The sequence below is a fragment of the Akebia trifoliata genome, chromosome 10, assembly GCF_017979445.1.
Source record: "Akebia trifoliata isolate Shusen 1 chromosome 10, ASM1797944v1, whole genome shotgun sequence".
Classification (NCBI taxonomy): Eukaryota; Viridiplantae; Streptophyta; class Magnoliopsida; order Ranunculales; family Lardizabalaceae; genus Akebia; species Akebia trifoliata.
In genome coordinates this window covers 31,157,418-31,177,689 of record NC_141384.1, presented here as the reverse complement: position 1 = coordinate 31,177,689, position 20,272 = coordinate 31,157,418, and the positions used below count along the sequence as shown (strand labels likewise).

The window sequence follows — 20,272 nt, the reverse complement described above, 5'->3', positions numbered from 1 at the left end:
GGATGAGATTTAAAACCATGGTTCATCTGTCTCATTGTTGAACGAGATGATTCAAACGTATAGGAAAACTCGTTTGAAACGACTCAATCTTATTCACGGACAAGACGTCAAAAGAAATTTAGAAACATGATTGCAGGTGACTTCTCTTTAACCAATCTTCCACTTCAATTAGAGTTCTCTTAAAAAATAAAAAATAAAACCACGAGTGTCATCCTAATAATTCTAGTAATGCCCACATTATACGTAAATCTCTCATCCCAATGTTAATTTTTTAATCATAATAATTATAATTTTAAATAGTTGAGGCACTTCTACAAGGCATGTAGAAGGTATTAGATAATTTGATTGTGAAGTATGATTTAAGTTAGTGAATGTAAATCATATTCATTAGTCTATCATTACACATGAATAAGATAAACAATAATATATAATTAAAAATGAAAAAAAAAAAAAAATGTGTGATTTGAATGGATCAAATATGACTTTCAAGATAATAAATCATTAACACAGTCATCAATTATGAAAAAATAATTACAAAAGAAAAAGAGATAGAACTGATTTTCTAATTCAATCTGACACACTAAGACGGTGTTTGTTTGCGCTATTCTTCAGCGCTTATTGCTGAAAAAAATTAAATTCAACACTTTTGTCAAAATAGCACATTTGTTTACTCTATATTTTTAACGTTTATTGCTGAAAATAAGTGAAAAAAATTCAGCACTATTTTGATGTTGAAAAAAAGTGCTGAAGCGGTAAGCACTTCGCTTTTTTCAACACGGACAAGTATGCCTTTTGTTTTTTTGAGCATGGACAAGTATGCCCTTACTCTTAAAAGGATATTACCTCTTATATCCCATGGATAAGTATATAAACATCCCACAAATTAATAAACCCACACCATAGCTAAATTATTTTGTCTTATATGGGTTAAAAGTTTTGGAATGAGTTGATTTTTGGTGAGGATGATCTCTATAATGAGGAGATCATCCTCACAAAAAATCAGCACATCTTGAAACTTCTAACCCTATCAAAACAAGTTCAAGAACCGTAAATTGTCCCTTTAAAAAAAAAAAAAAAACTATTTTTGACGAGTTAGAAGTTTCAAAATAGACTGATTTTTTGTGAGGATGATCTCTAGACCATATAGACCATCCTCACAAAAATTTGCTCAGTCCAAAAACTTTAACCCATATAAAACAAAACAAAAAATGACTATAGTGTGGGTTGCCCTTATTAATTCATAGGGTGCTTTTTATAATTACACATCCTTCATTTCCATCAAAAATTATTCATCCAAAATTAAGTTCTTTTAAAGTTGATTTCAAATTTTGGTGACTTATATGACATTATTATTTTTAATTTGAAATTTGTGGGTTTTTATAAATAGAAATTATTATTTATAAATTGAAGATTTGAGTATTATTTATTATTTAAAAATAAATTGAATTTTAATTTTATAAGAAATAATATATTTTATTGTGTTTGATAATAAATAAGCATTTGAAACATGCAAATAATGTATAATATGATTGTAAGGGTAACAAAGATAATTTACCAGTTTCATTAATGTGTAACAAACATGATTAAGCATCTAAACAAACAATTTTTTTAGCACTTAAATTCAACGCTTATAAATTTCAACACTTATTTTTTTCAGTTTAACAAACAGCACCTAACTCAAAAACTCACTGACATGACATGTGTAAAGAACCATATATTTTTTTCTCTTAGAATACACAATTGCACATATTTATGAGGATGTGCAATTGTGTATCAAATTTTTTTTTTTACAGTTCTTGCACATGCCATGTAAATGCATTTTTGAGTTATTCTGCCACTTGAATTAGAAAATGGACAAATCATTTTTCACCCTAATTTAATTTACCTTACAAATAGTAATCGAACGAAAAAAAATATCAAATTTTCGTGGTAAATGATTTCCCCCAGTATTTCCCTTCAAGTCAACCATGTCATAAAATACAAATTTGAGATCAGAGATTCAATTTCAACTTCTTTATAAAAGAAAAAAGAACTAATTGACCAAAAAAAAATAATGGAGAAAAACAATACTTTTCTGTAAAAATCAAAATTATCTACATAAAAACCAAGATCTGGGAGATGATTTATTTCCATTTAGGAAAATGTCAACATTGAAGAATTTTATATCCCATGATCTGGAATGATTTGATTCCTATTTGACCAGAAAAACTGGTCATAATTCAATTTCAAACAAGGGCCCACAAAGACCAACTCCACAAGTATTCCAACCAAATCTCCATCCCAACTTTCTTCCTTTATATGCAAAATCCCAAAAGTTTTTTATTTTTTTTTTTTTTTTTAAGGTAGAAGCCAATCAACTTCTCTTACGTCGAAAAATAAAATTCTAAGGTGGAAGGGGGGATGTATGCTGCTCACACTAGGGAACATTTATGATGACAGTTTCACCCATGCCATACACGTAGACGCAGTCCACCAAATCACCCCAAAAAAAAAAAAAAAAAAAACACTTCAACTCATACTTACTTCTTTTATGTAACAAGCGAATGAGATAGTGAAACGTGGCAAGAGATAAAAAGATTCTTTCAAAAAGGACAAAAATAACACGTCTCTTGCAACAAACAAATGAGATACTGAGAAATAATCATCATCAATAATAGTAAGGTCTTATCTCAAGGATTTTAAGGTAGACGAAGTCTTATCTGTTATACTTATTTTTAACGCTCTCTATCCACAATCTTTTGAATCTTAATCTAACTACTTCGGATTTTTCAACTTGAACGTTTTTTTTCTAACTATAATTATATCATCCTTTGAGTCAGGTATTGTAGATAACATGTTTTGTCTTATATAAGATAAAAGTTTTGAAATGAACTGATTTTTTTGTGAGAGTGATCATTAAATGTTCAAATCTCTGTCAACTTTCTCTTAGTTCAGAGTATATTGAAACTAAATACTTCTCTCCCATACATTTATTTCTACTGTTATCTTTCTTGTTCTATTATTAATATGATGATGCCTCTTTGACAGTCCATTAGAACTCCACAAACATTATGAGCACAACGTGATTGTGGCATGTTGCATGGGAGAAAACAGGTTCCCGATTTTATGGAACATTCAACATAATATAGGATGGCACATATTAACCCCAGCGGTTGCCCTAGAGGCAAGCCTGAGCCTTGATAAACTCCCCAGAAAGGGTAAGTCAAAGAGATCAGAACCCCACGAAACAATGAATTCCTTGGGACCACCCTCCAGAGTCAGGTTGACCCTCAACTCAACTAATTGCACATAAGACTTTTTCAGAGGGTGGTGCGTGTGACCGTGGGACTAATCTCACCCGAAGGGTGGGGATACCAATGATAAGCGGGGAAAAATAAAAAATGGGTGGCCCATGGTTGATTGGTGGGCAATTGTTCACTAATCTGATGTCCCAAGGGAAATTTTACACAACATAATAAGATTAAAAGCATAAAACTCACTACAATCAGAAGGAAAACTACAACCCAAAATCCACATATTTACACGTCTTTACAAAGTTTTAAGAAAAATAAGCAAAGATAAAATCAGCCCCTCACAAGTCCCAACCCCTGAAAGAACAATATTCACAACTTCTCTTTCTACTCTCCAGAAATCGGTCCATTTCTTTCAATCCCAATCTTTATTCCCCTTCACCACACAACCTTCTACATAATAAGCTCTAAAAAACCGAGCAGCCAATTAGCCAATTCTGTTCTCTTCTTCTCCAAGTTAGTTCTAAATAAGAGAAACTAAGCTTCATGTTTCTGTTTTTAGTTCTGAATCCAACCTTTCAACAGTCTTTTCTCCCTCAAAAGAGGATACAGAAAACTTGCTTCTTGGACTCATCTTCTTCACTTCTTGGCTAGAATAGATAAAGATCTTTCTCACCATCTTACAGAATTCCCTGCGAAATATCATTTAATACAAATTAAGATAATGTGATTTAACAAGAGCTGATATTACATTGACCATATGATTAAGTAGAAACAATAGATTACTTACGGCCACGGATCATCGCCCACAAGCATCATATCCCCTTCATCATCAGTGAAGACAACTTCCCATTTGTTCCGTGGGCGAAGTTGTCCTTTTATTTCAAACATCTCCTCCAATTCATTTATAAGTTGGTTGTACCCTTCCAACATGGTCAGGTCCACCGCCCGACCAACTGCTATCCCTTGCATGTGCACCTTCTCTCAAACACCAAGCAACAAATTTGGTTTTTCAGTAAAACATCATATAAAGGGTAATGTTGTTAAATAAAAATTTAAAACCAATAGATCTTTCAGATTTTATATACCTTGGTGCGACTTCTCGTAGAAGTAGAGGAGCTCTTATTCAGAATCTCCTTCGGTGATTCCTGCAATAAACCTTGTTTAATTTTTTCTGATTCTTTTGAAATGCCAGACAGTTGGTCTGAATCAGCCCCCGACATGGTAGCTTGGGTGGTCCCTAAGTTGGTGGCATTAGATATGATTGTCTGATTTGCTGTTGCCTTCACTGCGGGAGGTGGGGTATGAGAGTTATTGATCAGGTCAATACCAAACAAACGATAGCCACCAGTCGTCTCAGGTTTCTTCCCCTGTTCGAGCGGATCATGTATGGAACAATTGTTTGGCTTTGATGAACGATCAGTGGTCGAATAACTTGAGAGCCCTGCCCAAGTAGAAATAGTTTTATCATCTTCGGCTACTTCCTGAAACAAATTCAGAGAAACGTTCGCAAGTGGTGAAGGCCATCCTCTGTCTGGCCGAGTCCTTGAGATGCAACTGGTGCTGTTGTTGATGAGATTTCCCTTAATTTCTTTCTGTTTAGGAGACCAAAGAACTTGGTTTTCACTGCTTTGGACTTCGGGAACACTTAATCCAGTTGGATCATGAGACTGGGTTGACCCAGAATACCAGAAAGCTGAAGCTGCAGAACTAGCAGTATTTTCTAAATTCCATTTAAAGAGAAAAATAAGTTATATTAAAACCTATCCAACACAGAGCAGAATGAAAGAACAAAAAATAATAAAAAAAAGCTCTCTTACCATGGAGTAGATCTATTGATGGTCGGGACTTTTTGTTCTTTACAAATGTTGGTTGAGAAGGGTTCGAAAGAGGTGCAGTAGCAACAAAAGGTTCTATCTCCCAGGGAGAAACTCTCTCTGGCCTCTGTATTGAGGCGGGTTCATCCCATTGAACCTGGAAAGAAAGAGACAGCATGATGAGAATGCAAGTACAATAAAAAAAAAAAACACAAAAAACAATGAAATTATACGAGTAGAGAGGAATTTCAACCCTCAATGATCTCCATTTAGAATCTGTCCATTGGGAAGAAACGTCTCCTGCCCCCACTATTGTTCCCGTAAACCTGATCAATCAAAACCCATACATAAATAATGAAAAGAGCAACAAACAAACAAACAAACAAATTCAAGAGGAAAGATTTCAACAAATAAAACCATCTTGGATGTATAACTACAAATACCTTCTCTCAGGAGAATCTTCACCTTCAAATTTCATCTTGAATCTCATCCCAACTGAAAATCCATTCTTAATAGCTTCCAAATACTTGTTCAAGCTTATTATGAATTGGCTTATCCTGTTAATACCATTAAAATAGACAAAAAACAGAAAATCAATTACATAGAAGAAATCCAAACATCTACTCAACAAAATAAAAAGATAAAAAAATTTCATCTTGCTACACTTGATTCAAAAAGTAATATTTCAAACCTAGGCTTATAGTAAACAATAAAGAGAGTTTCGGTTGCTACGGCATGAGATGCTGTAGCAAGAACTCCAAGATGCATGCTCTGGCTTGATATCACAGATGATGGCATGCTGCTTTGTTGGCGAGCAAGACGCCTAACTCCTACACGTAATTCAGCATTCTCCCCTCTACACAAGTAACGACCTTTTGATTAAAAAACTATACTATAACCCACATAAAAGAAAATTAGAAAGACAAAACTGTAAACAGACATGGAAAACATACCTCAGAAAAACAAAGGCATCCCCCGCTACCAATCTCTTAGATGTCACGAATGTACTCCAACCGGTTGTAAGCAAATGCCTCCGGGGTTGACCTGTTTATTTAATAAGAAGCAAATAAATTACTCTGCTCAAGGAAACAAAATTATAGGCTTCAAATTAGCACACAATTGTTTGATTCTAATATAGATTTGTGTCGACTACTTCTAGACATTAAAGAAAAAGATACATCATTTTAGATCAAGCAAGAACACAGTTGCAACACCAAAAGCAATCAGTCAATTAAGGTTTTTTTTTTTTAATTTACCTCTGAAGATATGCTTAAATCTCCACTCATACCCATGAAGATCCTTCGCAATCAGTTCCTGAGTTGGGGTTGGTTGGGACATATCCTATAAAAATCAAACCCATTAATTAAGCACAAAAGAAAACAACATAATACATAAGAGTAGAAAACCCAAAGAAGAAGAGAGAAATTACCAATGGAGGAAGGCTTTCGTTAGCATGTTTTCGAAGAACAGAGAACCCACCATGAGTGCTAGTATCAGAGGCAGTTAAAATCTTGCAGAATGAGTGAACAGTTGGGCTTGGGGGTTCTGAAGGACACGGATCAGGACTCAAGGGCTCATTTTGCTACAGAAACACACACAGACACATTAAAAATGTCAATTTGATAACAAATTGAGTTCGAATGGAGAGAGAAATAGGAAGATTTGAGTGAAGAATACTAACATCTCGTTCTGGTTGCAAGGTAATTTGTGCATAAACTTCATCAGTTTCTGGTTCAGCCTACAAAACAAAAAAAAAAACAAAAAATTAAAGTTTTGCATAGTTAAGTATCTTAAAGAGAAACTAAAACCAGGAAGAAGAATACCAGTAAGTGAATGTTAACAACGCGACAAAGGATTTTCGAAGGAAGATTAAACATAGGAATACTCTGACTCAATTCCTGGTTTGTTGAAGCTTCTAACTGCAAAATCAACAACAAAAACAGGGAAAAATTAAAAATAGAGAATGAATTTAAAACCAAAATCATACTTTGATCTCTTTACGAGAAGTAAAGTAGAAGGATTTGAAATTTAAAGGTGAAAAAAAAAAGGCTTACTTGCTCCATGTGACCTTGCGGGAAGTAGAAAACCCTCTCTCCATGCTTCGGAACATCGACAAGAGGACCCGCACAAGCTTTCCATAACTCAGTATAAAGAGATTCGCCTCCAAAACCTATCAAATCAAACAAAAAAACAAAATTAAAAACCCTACAAATCTCCCCAAAATCGGACCTCTTTACCAGAAATTCGATAAATTTCAGCTGAAATTCAGAAATCAACCATCATTTCACCTGCATCTGCTCGTTCCCCCGAAAAATTCGGCTGCGAAATCGACGGACCTCTGAAATTATTATCACTGTACGCCATGAAACCAATCTCCAAAGCTCAAAATCACTAATCAGACCTCAAATACTACTACACAAAACCCTAATCCTTCGCATTTTATTCCAAAATCTAACAATCAAAGCTCAATTAATCGGCAACCGTTTCTCGATTTATTGTAACAGCCGACTCTTCGATTTCTCTTGCCTTTATAAACTCAGTTACGATCCGCGATCATAGACAAAACCGCTTACCTGATCTGCTTCAGTTACAAAACCGCTTATCTTCTCTCCTCCAAAACAGCTTTTTCTTCGACTCTTGTTAAAACGTTAAAGTCTCTCTCTCTCTCTCTCCAGCGAGAAAACTAGAATCCTAAAACGGCTTTCTACGCGTCTTGTTATAAGCGTCGTTTTGCGTTTCTCCGTCTATAAACTAACGTCTGTCAACCTAACTGTGGTTAGATTTTTAACTTTACTTCTTATTTTCCGTACGACCAATAATAATTATGATATCTCGAGATGCGTAACCTGATAGGAACAAAAAAGAAACTGATTAATTACCGTTACCGTTACCGTTACTTGACGGTCTTGTTTCTTTGTCTGCTTCGCGGCAGGCAGCCGTGGTTGGCTCGACTAAAATCCCAAAGCATCGAAGGTTTTTAGTCTTCCAATTTTGACCTTGTGGGGACCACTAGGACACGTGTTGAGTGCAGTATCGTCCTAACAGACTTCGATCCAAAAGTGGACCATTTCGAACACGTCATCAAAAAATCTCATTAGGTTGTGACACGTGGTTTGTTACTATCGGCTACAACCACGTGTTGCTCATGCGTCGCTATCGTTGGCATACGGTCCACGTCGGAAGGTTTTGTAAACTTTTGGTGTGAAAATGACTGAAAGTAGCCTTTGGAATAAATTATTGGACAAATCTAACCTCATATAATGTAATTAGAAAAAAAAACCATTAACAAATAGAATTTATTTGGTTAATACTTACCATCTATAAACATTCAACGGCTATTTACATTTAGGTTTCCGACCAGTCAGTATTTTTTTGAATGAAAATTATTTAAAACACCCTAATTTTAAATAAGGATTTTTCTCCTAAATGACCCCTTAATTTTTTGTTATAACTAAATTAGCCAAACAATGCATTTCAATCATTTGGATAATCAAACCCTGAGGGGGAGGCTCAAGGAAAATTTCAAATCCAATAAGCGGTGAGAGTCCATAGGTTGTGTGTTCGAAATCCAGTATGAGCAATATTTCCTCGTGGCCACCCACGAAGGTATTCCCTTACCTCCTAATTTTAAATAAGGATTTTTCTCGTAAATGACCTCTAATTTTTTGTCATAACCTAATTAGTCAAACAATGCATTTCAATCATTTGGATAATCAAACCTCGAGGGGGAAGTTCAATGGCAATTTCGAATCCAATAAGTAATGAGAACCCATAGGTTGTGTGTTCGATACCTAGTATGAGCAATATTTCCTTGAGAGGCCACCCACGAGGGTGTTCCATCACTTATTTGGTGCGTGTGATGTGCAGGCGTTGCACGTGCCAGAGGGAAGGTCCCATATGCCGTGGTTCCAACCCTACCTCATCAGTCCCCCTTAGTCAAACGTAAGTCCAGACACCCACGTTATCAAAAAAAATTATTATAAATAATAATTTGAAGATTTAGTTTTTTATGATAAAGTACAAGAAAATAAAACATCACGAGACATTTCTAGAAAATATTGATAAATAATTATCTTTTTTAGTTTATGTTATTCAATATTTAACTAAATGAAAATTATTTAAAGCACCCTAATTTTAAATAAGGATTTCCCTTTAAGTGTCCATTAATTTTTTTATCATAAGCTAATTAGCTGAATAATACATTTCAATAATTTAAATAATCAATAACATATTCATCATTTTGAAGATTTAGTTGTTTAATAATAAATTCTAATAAAATAGAACGTCATGAGACATTTTTAAAAAACATTGATAATTGTTTGTCATTACAAATCGTTAAAGACTCGGGATTCAATACCGTGTCTCATTTCTATAAAATAGGTTAAGTGTCTACGTGACAAGCTTTAGTTGGTGTTTAAAACACCTTGGGCTCCTAACTAGGAAGTGGATCCTGTGTAGCACATGGTTCATGTAGCACAGTTTCAATGGATGAGGGAATGTCACACCTTTGACACATAGATCTCGCTCTAGAATATTGGGACTTTAGTAGTCATTCATTTTTAAAGACATGGATATGGAGAAATAAACTTATTTTTTGAATTTAAAAAAAAAAAATCATATTCAAATCATGATCACAGGAGGGTTGACATGTTAACTATTTTTTAGTATAACTCTCTCTCATCCATTGAAATTGTGTACTACAGGGTACCACGGGAACTGTGTGCTACAGAAGATCCGCTTCCTCCTAATCAAGTCGTTTACATAGCCCAATATGTTTATTCCCTAATCAAATTTTTCCATGTAGACACCATTCATATCTATAGAAACGGAAAATCGTATGGGATCTCGACTCTTCATTGAAATGTATCATCATATGTACTTCACATCCATATGGTAACCAAAAACATAATTAGATGTTGCATAGATGTAGAGCACAACAATTTAAAAACTCTATTTTTATTTTTAAAAAGATAATTTTTGGATGGTGGATTTAGATTTTTAATTTGGAAGTTTTGTTGCCATCCATTTTCACCTTTTTACATCAAGTCAAAAAGGAGGTTAAAAGAATAATATTCCTAATCATGAACAGCTCTAGAGGACTGAGGTGTCAATTGTCCAATCACATTTTTATTTACTTATTTACCCTTATAACTAACATTCAACTCGATCTTGAGGATAAATTTATGAATGAAGTTACATTCGTATGCATGTATAGGCAGCATAGCAACATGGGTGGTTCGGTTATTTTTGCAAAATACATAGTTATTATAGTAATTTCCTCTTTAAATAAAAAAAAAATGAGAAACCCTATTCCTACTAAGATAGTTATTTTAGTAAACCTCATCCTCATCATAAAGACTTCGAGATGCGTAAACAAGACTTTAAGATTTGTATCAAATGTCGAGGTCCTTGTAGGGCCTTTTTTTTCCTCACTATCTTAGTAAGGCTAGTTGGACTCCGAAAAGATGTATGGGTTTGACTTGTAGACTACATAACCAATGAAGAATTGAACTCTGTAGGTTGGTGAAGTTCTATGAACCTTAACTCCGTGGCTATGGGTTGAAATTTACTTTAGAAAGATGGAATTTTTTTCTCCCAAGTGGGTAGTGGATGTTCTTAATTACGATTTTTTTTTAATAGTGTTTTTCAACGGTTGAGAGAGAAACACATCAACAGAAAGTAAAAAAATCGTGTTGGAGTGACATTACAATTGACATGATTTACACATTACTGACGTGGAGGTGTACTCAGCATCATAAACGCTTTTCACTTGTATGTTGATAAAAACATTTAGGATTCCGTACACACACATTCACATCAATGATGTGAATTTCAATGTCACTTCAGCATTTTCAATAGTAAAATCAATTTATTTAAATTTGGAGAGATTCTCTTGGTACACCAATTTTTACTAATAACGAACCAATCCTTTGAAATTAGGGATTTTTTATCAAAACGTGCACACAACTTATGTTCAAATTTCGATTTCGATACACTTTTCATTTTAATTCTCAAAATATATTTTCTAGTGAATTCATCATTTTTATAATTTACAAATTCATAACTTATACATGTGAAGAATTCACTGTAAAAACATGTTTTGGGAATTAAAATAAACAATGTAGTGAAATTGGAATTTCGTCTTATTCGTGGCAAGAAATAGAAATTCACCCTTGAAATTAAAAGGTTATTTTACATTTTGTGTCATAAGTAAAAATTGGTGTATTAGTAGAAGTTCTCTAAATTTAGGAGTTAATTTAAAAATAAAAATAAAAAATCTTCGTTAACTCTGAGAGTTGAGGTTTTTTTCTTTTTTAATGTTAAAGTTGATTTTTTTTTTTAAGATCATGTTTTTGGATGCCAAGAGGTGAGCCCAAGGGCCCTTAGTAAGGGTGAAATCCTTATTAACTTAGTAAGGTTAGGGGGACCCAAAGATTTATTCATATAATTTATATCATTTTGAATGCACTATATGAGATATAATCTTTATGCACGATCATCTCGACACTAATGCACAAAATTCCATCAAAACTTTACAGTCACACGCATTTGAACGAGAATAGTATTACGATGGATGACCTTTTGGGAAGTTTTGTATTGCACCTCGCTTTCCACTTCTTATTCATAATTACATATTTTATAATTTCTTTATTTATTAGTCACAATATCATTTTCTCTCGTAAGCTTTATTTCAATTGGGTCCCGTACAATAGACAACGCTTGTCTAATATGGGTTAGAAGTTTCGTAATGGGCTGATTTTTGTGATGATGATTTCTATAATAAGAAGATCATCTTTACAAAAGCAGCGCAATCTAAAAATTCTAACCACATCAAAAGTGATTTTAAATTGTGGATCGTTGTTTTTTCATCATTAATTTGTAAATCATTTTTGATGGGGTTAGAAGTTTCAAATGGGGATGACTTTTTGTAAGAATGATCTCTTTACCAAAGAAATCAGTCAAATCCAAAACTTTTAAATCATATAAAACAAATTTTGTCGTACCACATTTGTCCCCCTAATGTTGTATGCAGAACACTACCCGTTTCAATTTTGAAAGAACAATATACCAACACATAAAAGGACAACCTTAAGAGTCCTAATTAACCTACTTGTGAATCCTTTTAATGACCAAACCATGAGAACCTCTCTAGTACGGACTAAAGTATGTTTATTAGGACTTTGTGTCATTTGACATGTAAAAGGAATGTTTAAAGGTACGACAATGATGTGTAAAAACTGTGATTTGATTAGGATTATGGAATAATGCAAGTTCTTATTATTGGAAAAAGAAAAGATAGGGTTTCTTTACTTTATCTTGTCCATCAAGGGGTTTGGATTCCTACTTTGCATCATTTGACATTAAGCAACTCTCTCCCTCTTGACCAGGAAATATAAAATATGCCTTCCACACAACAATTTTAGCATTTACACGAGTTGTGATAATATGAAGCTCTCCTCCGGCACACACCCCCATCATAGAACCATAGATCATTTGCCTCGGGATAGTATGATCTACAATTCTGTGATGTGGGCGTGTATAAAAGAGAGATGTTAGAATATCATTATACTTTATAAATACACACAGACCTCTCTGTATCTTATAAGTTTGTTGTCTTATTTATTTATTTATTTGTTCATGGGTGGATTAGACTTGAAAGTGAGAGAACATTTGATTAATTAGAACATATGTCCGAATTGACATAAAATAGGTTACACCAGTGATTTTGTGCACGATAATTTTCAATGGGCATAGCTTTATGGAGATTATAAAAATTACTAGTATAATATATCATTGGAATACTAATGATGAAGTCTACATATTACTTTTGATTTTTTTTGAAAAGAAGTTATCTCTAGGATTAAATTTAAGTCCCAAGTTGTAATGTACTATTTTTAGTAATTTTATTTTGCTATTGTTAACCATTTTGAGAGTTTCATTTCTCTAAGAATCTTTTAATTCTCAGGTGCTAGTTTAGTTGGTAAAGTCTTTGGGTGATGATATCAAAGACTTAGATTCAAATCCCGTCAACACCATGTCACTAAACTCATTAAAAACATGCTTACCAATCAAAAATAAATAATATTTTAATTCAAGATTTTACATGTGCTGGACATATTTATTCACTATTTTAGACAAATTTATTATTTGGGTAAGTCTAGTTTCAATTTTTCTTATGAGGCATGTAAAACACTTATTAGCACAAGCACATATGTTATATTTATTAGTTCTATCTCTTTATATAAGGGTTTTTATTAGGTTTTTTACACACAAAAATCAACAACATATGCCAACCAAATATCATTTTTATTTGAAAAACACTTTTGTATGTGTTCTACATCACCACAAAATATAAAATAATGCAATTCAAAGAAAAAATTGATATACTTTTCTTCTCTTAAGATATCCAAGATGTGGAGTGAAACCCTAGATCAAATCACAAATGTAATAAAAATAAGAACAATGATTTTCTGACACCCCCTCTAACATAAGCTCCTGACGTGGAATATGCTAGTACCATAGATCTTTTTTCTTGGGATACACAATTACATATATTTATGGGGATGTAAGGTTGTGTATCCCAAGGAAAGAGATTTGTGTTTCTAACCCATGACACGTTAGGGAGCATATGTCAGAGGGGGCATAAAAAAATCACGACTCTAAAAACAAATAAAACACACAATAAAGTTTAACACGATTCAACAAATCCTACATGCACACAAATGAGATGAGAGTTGTTCACTATTTTTGAGAAAGAAATAACACCCCAAACCCAATCTTAATTCTTTTAGTTCACATTTCGTAACTCTAAAACGAGTTACAATAACATATATTGTTGTGTTTGTGACTTCTATTTTAATGGTGGTATTATATTCGCGAATGGACTATACATCATGATCAATTCTGTAATTCCAACTTGTTGGGATAATTTTTTCACAATTTCATAAATTTTTTCATATGGGAAAATTTGTGTTCGTAAATGTTATAAATTGTAGCAAAGACCAATTTTCTACATACGAGGATATAAAACATCCGGATTTTTTTTTTGTTGAATGTTATTTTTTAATAAATATGAATCCATCCAACGAAATAGAACCATGGTCCCGGACCATTTTGAAAAATTCGATCCATTAATCAGTTCAGTTCTTAAAAAAATTCTTAAAAGTGATGCATAAATTCGTCGAGCTCACGTCAACATGTATTCTATAAAAGAAATTATAGAGTTTTGGATAAGAACACTATGTTTAGGTGCTAAAGCTTTATTAGTGTTGTTGATTGATGACATGGACAAGACGAAGGACAATCCAATCACCATTGCCTTGTCCCCCTTCACAGCTGGGTATGAAGGAAGGTTTATATTATATAAACGCAACCTAATGTTTGGGTCCAATATATTATTTGATAGGGGTCACAATTATACTTTTTTAGAGGGTCTATATACATGATTCTATAGAAAATGCCTTTCTTGGAAACCTATTTTTCGGGAAATGATATTGAAAAAAAAAAATGGATTTATTCAAACAATGTTTGTGAGTGTTTAATTGCATATAGGAATAGGAAAATGTCAAAAAGAGAATTGATTTTTTATTACTTTCGGTGTCGGGTAGCAAATGGCGAAAAAGTAATTTTCCTAAGTGGTCTTGTCAGAGCATATTTTTTTGTATCAAGATAGGAAAATATTTGCAATGGGAAAATATTTTCCATTAAATACAATCATACATCTGTAGATCATGGTTTCAAAACCCGCTTTGATGTCTCATCTCGTCCATGGACGAGACTGAATTATCTCAGACGAGTCAACTCGCCTCAAACGAGATAGTCCGTTAAATTTGATTTATATTGATTGATTTACACATATTTAAATAAAAGTAATTATAATTTTGTAATAAAACAAAATAGATGAGTAAATGTTTGATCATAAAATCATGTTTTATTTATATAATAAATATTTAAAATCTAAAAAAGTTAATTATTTTAATCAAAATCCCAATTACCTTGGTCGAGTTTTACTGATTCGGACGAGATTTTCAAAATACCATCTGACACATCTCGTTTATCTTGCAAGATGATGTGAATGTTGAGACACAGTGTAAATCTGTATTGTTGCTGAACTAGTCCGAGATTTAAAATTATGTTGTAGATCACATTTTACGAACATGCAAGCATGATCAAAAAGCATTGCCAACTTGTTAAGCTGGTAAAGTCAGTGAGTGTTGATATCATGACGTGGGTTCAATACCCATGTTCCCTAATAATTAACTTGTTAAAAAATATTGCATTTTACTGAAGAAAAAAATAAGAATAATTTCGTGCAAATTTTCACATTAAATTTGAACACTTTGATCAACTTATATAGATCTCAACCCGATACGAGCACTGTCACTCCCAAGCTTGAATGGAGGGGTCGCATCAGGTCGGCAACCAATAGTAAAAAATTAACAAATTTTATTAATGAATCTTGATTGGATGATGATGATTTGGATCATTCTGATCAAATATATCAAGATTTGGTCAAGCATATCTCATGTCCTCTCATCTTGACACTTGTTTTTCCCTTGATTCTATTCCTTTTAGATATTTTAGTTTTTGTCTTCTTTCTTAATTTTTCATACAAAATTTTGGTATCTAAAGAATCCTTGAAGGTTCTTCCCATTACTTTGGATTATTTAACAACAACTTTGTTCTTGGAACATGTTAAAGTTTCAATGGGTGATTAAGAGATCCCCACAAATATTTATATATAAAGAATGAGAAATGGAGATAAATTGAAATCTGTCTATATATATATATATATATATATATATATATATATATATAGGGTCCCGTTCAACAACAAACATTTTGGCAAAACATTTTTCAAAACATGGGTTAGAGGTTTTGGAATGGGCTGATTTTTGGTGAGGATGATCTCTACGGTGAGGAGATCATCCTCGCCAAAAATCAGCCCATTCCAAAACTTCTAGCCCCAGTTTACAAGTTGAAAAATCGTGGACTGTCCATTTTTTGTAAATCATTTTTGATGGGGTTAGAAGTTTTAGAATGGGCTGATTTTTGGTGATGATGATCTCCTCACCGTAGAGATCATTATCACCAAAAATCAGCCCATTCCAAAACCTCTAACCCATATTTTGAAAAATGTTTTGCCAAAATGTTTGTTACTGAACATTTCCCATATATATATATATATAGACAATGTTAGACAATGTGCTCTTCCTTTTATATTGTTATATTGCAAATTGCAGTATAAGTGGGGCTAGTGATTTTGAATGCACACCCCCATGTGGAGACCAATTTGGCAACTGTTGCTTGGTTGCCCTAACCTACATATGTCACACCCACACATTTGGGCACCTTATAAATTATGGGGTCCCTCTAAAAATATTAAATAAGTGTCATGATAATCTGACATCTCCCCTCTAACATACACTCTCCTACGCCCCCATCACAGAATCGTAGATCATTTGTCTTGGGATATACAAGAAAAAGATGTATGAATCTATGTATCCCAAGGTAAATGATCTACGATTCTATGATGACCTGTATTTGAGGGAGAGGGGAGGGGAGGTCTGGAAATCATTAGTGATTAAATAATTTAAGCATTTAGGGTTAATTTATTTGATGTAGGTACCTTTGTTTTTGGTTTTTTGTTTGGCTAGGGACGTCGGCACCATAGAAATATTAAGAAAATATGAAGTTGGGGTTGGAATCCATGTGAAGACAATCATGGGTGAATAGAGTATTTTATTTTAAAGCCTTGAGTGGAGTTCCATTCAATTGTTTCCATGTCAGCAAAAAACACTTACAAATGTTTGTTTGGACAGTAGGGAAGCTTAGGTTGAGTGGGATATTGGTCCCCATTAGTTCGTACAGTTTGACCATTTTTTTGACCTAGTCTGAGGCTTTATCAGCCGTTGGATTGGATCAATCAAACTAGGTTTGTTCTTTTTTTTGTTTTTCTTCCTTTATAGGATAATTTATGTAAACCTTTTTCATGAATAAGATAATAAGAAAGAGACACTGGTCCTATGTGGAAGTTACCATTAAACACATTCATTTGTGCCCAAACATACTCACACTCTCCTGGCTGTATCATACAAAATGGGTTATGAGATCTCTCAATTCTCTATCATTGGTTAGGTTTAGGTTTAGGATTAGGGTTGGCTTTTGAAAGAGAGCAAAAGACAAGGGAATCCCACATAAAGAAACATGAAATTATTTAACCAAAAAAGATTCCTTTTAGATTAACTGTTTTTGTTTTAATTAATTGTAAGTCATATGTGATGAAAATGATTGGTTTATCTAATTAAGTTACTACTAATCATGTCAATAAACATGTTATCTTCGTCGGATTGGTCGTTTTTAATACAATCGCACGCTCCTCATTTAGTGCTAGAAGTAGGTTTGTCAAAAGGGGGGGGGGGGGGGGGGGAACAGATATGCAGCTTAATTGGTGTCAATATCATACATTTTATACCAATTGTATGACTCTTTTTCTTTATGGTAAAGTTGGACTTGAACCCACATCCTCAAAGTTACTTTGCAATGTGTCAAAGCAATTGAACTAATTGGTCTAAGGCCAATACCTATCTCACTTTTTGGCTCGAAACTCAAGTGAGCACTCGTGCACATTCAATCCAAATGACTCTCAAAGAGAACAAAATAGCTTACAGGCCAATGAACTTTCTCTCTCGAGATTGTTGAGACCATATGAGATTGGATGATTTCAAGTAGATGAAAACAAATGGGCATCTCCTTTTTATGCACTTGGGTTGATTCTATAGAAAAATCTCAATAGTTCAATTTATCATAAAAAATTTAATTTATATTTAAAATTATCTTAAAATTAATTATTCTAGACATTCTCATGATTTACAAGACTACATTAAACTCATTTAACATATTAAATCTTTTTAAACTTTTGTGAATTATATATGTTTTCAAAACATTCAAAAACTCATTAACTTTCTTATTATATGGTAACATTGATGGGAGCTTTTTTATGATTTTGAATAATGATTTTCTGACGTCACCCTTCTGACATACATCACCTGATGTGGCATGTGCTATGACCATAGATTATTTTCCTCGGGATATACAATTGCACATATTCATAGGGATGTACAGTTGTGTATCCTGAGGGAAAAAATCTATGGTTCTAGCCCACACCACGTCAAGGTGTGTGTCAGAGGGGTGTGAAAAAAACCACGACTCTTATGGTTTTGTTATCATGGGGATTAGAGGGTGGTTGAGATGTTGGATTAGGGTTGATGATTGAGACCTTACGCATGCATGATGTTAGAGAGGGGATCACTCACTTATAAGTTATAAAAAAGAGAGAAACATTAATTTTTAATTCAATTGGGGTTAGGTGCTAATGCTTGTGGAAATAATTATCAACTATACATCCCAATATATAATGTTTTGCACTTTATATTGAGCCACATAATTCCCAAATTTGACACTGGTCATTATTTTAGAGGTTTCAAACCTTTTGCTTTTTGTTTCATTCTTACATTCCTTAATTACCACCTTATTTTGGCTGGAAATGAGTGAAAAAAATGATGAAAGAGTCTAACTAAAATTGGGGTTTATTGTAACCTTTCCAAGAATAGAACTTACTGGAATTCTTGTTCTTTGAAGTAAAAATGGGTTTTATTTTAACCCGGACAAGAATTGGGCTGACTGACATTCTTTCTAAGGAAAGAAATTGTTGTTGTTGCCCAATGATGTTTAGTTGAAAGTCTCTAGTCTCTAGTCTATACTAATGATGACCTCAATATGTTGTTTATATTATAACAATAATAAGGAATGGTGGCTGGGAATCATTAGAGAGTTTCATTCATTGGGCCCACCTAACAATAGGCCCAAGGCCCACAACTTGGTGGTGTTGTCCATACATCATAACCCTTTTTTATTTTAATTTGCAATATTTGTCACAACTTTTTTTTTTTTTTTTTTTTTTTATAGGACAGGTGTTCCAGACCCATAGCCCGACTAGCAAGAGCAAGGCAACTCACCTCTTAGAGCACCTTATCTCGTCCAAATCCCCTGAGTATATGCAATACCCCCACAAATCACACATATTAGATAAGTTGGGATAAATCATTGTAAGTGACTATCGAGGGGGCTTGAACTCAAGACCTCTCCCTTTTTTAAGGGATATCTTGGCCATTGTGCCCAATGGTTGTTGGTTTGTCAACTAAAGTTTTGTATCATCTAATACATTATTTCAAGGGTAACAGTTTCCAAGGCCATATTTCCGATGGATGTCAAGTCTTCTTCAATGTCTAATACAAGAATAGGTACGTGTTACGATATCTATCTCTTACCCAAGTCGGTGTTTATGAACAAAGCCCACAACCAGGTAGCATCGTCCTTACGTCATAACCATTTATTTTAATTCTCTGAGATGTGTGTCAATTCAAATTTTGTATCATCTAATTGATATTATCTTTCAAAGATAACAAGCTATATTACTTATTCTTCTATATTATGTGACTAATGATAAAATTGTGTACTAAATCCTACGTGGCAAGTGTATAGAACCGTTAATCTTTTCCTTATGTATCCCGAAGAAAATGATCTATGATTCTATGCACTTGCCACATCAGCCATATAGAAATGCTAATTATCAATTAAGACCCCAACCCACCCTTTTTTTAACATAAAACTACACCAACTATGAAGGCTTTCTTCGTTAACTAACACTACGTTTGGATAGAGCTTCTTAATGACTTCTGCTCCTACGGGGAGCTAGCAAACATTTGAATAGATTTTTTGCTCTTACGCAGAGAGATGTATTCAAACAAGGCCCAAATGTTTATGTAAGGTACAGTTAGAAGGGGTAGATACCTCTTGCTTTAAAAATGAAATAAAAAAGTGAAGTTGGAACCAATAGGTCTGATTGACCTGAGAAATCAAATTCAAGGCATCCATCTAAGCTTCTGAAGAGGTTCAGTCATTTGCAAAAGTCATTTATACGAATTTATAATTTTAAAGTTTGTGCTTCTTGTCAAAATGGTTCTATGGTCTAGCGGTTAGGACATTGGACTCTGAATCCAGTAACCCGAGTTCAAGTCTCGGTAGAACCTCTTTTTTGGTATTATAAACTATAATAAAGATAATGTCTTGGGCAAACTTATATAGGCATTTTTTTTCTTTCCCCTGGAGATTCCTTTCGTTGGATCACAACATTACGAATCCCAACGCAACAACAATGGCATC

At 33.5% G+C, this 20,272-nt stretch overlaps 1 protein-coding gene and 1 non-coding gene across 2 annotated transcripts; one reads left to right on the top strand and one right to left on the bottom strand.

The window, feature by feature from the left end:
• Window positions 1–3,455: 3,455 nt before the first annotated feature.
• LOC147393872 (auxin response factor 18-like) lies at window positions 3,456–7,743 on the bottom strand. The gene is made up of 14 exons (XM_086455619.1): window positions 7,336–7,743; window positions 7,102–7,217; window positions 6,871–6,966; window positions 6,729–6,785; window positions 6,477–6,629; window positions 6,304–6,388; window positions 6,001–6,091; window positions 5,739–5,903; window positions 5,491–5,604; window positions 5,301–5,373; window positions 5,051–5,204; window positions 4,319–4,953; window positions 4,021–4,208; window positions 3,456–3,922 (listed from the first exon to the last, which is right to left on the bottom strand). The coding sequence occupies exons 1-14, from the start codon at window positions 7,409–7,411 to the stop codon at window positions 3,775–3,777; spliced, it is 2,151 nt and encodes a 716-aa protein (XP_086311745.1). The 5' UTR covers window positions 7,412–7,743; the 3' UTR covers window positions 3,456–3,774.
• A 12,324-nt stretch (window positions 7,744–20,067) lies between these two features.
• On the top strand, window positions 20,068–20,139 carry TRNAQ-CUG (transfer RNA glutamine (anticodon CUG)). The gene has a single exon. It is a non-coding gene; the product is annotated as a tRNA-Gln (tRNA).
• Window positions 20,140–20,272: the final 133 nt, after the last annotated feature.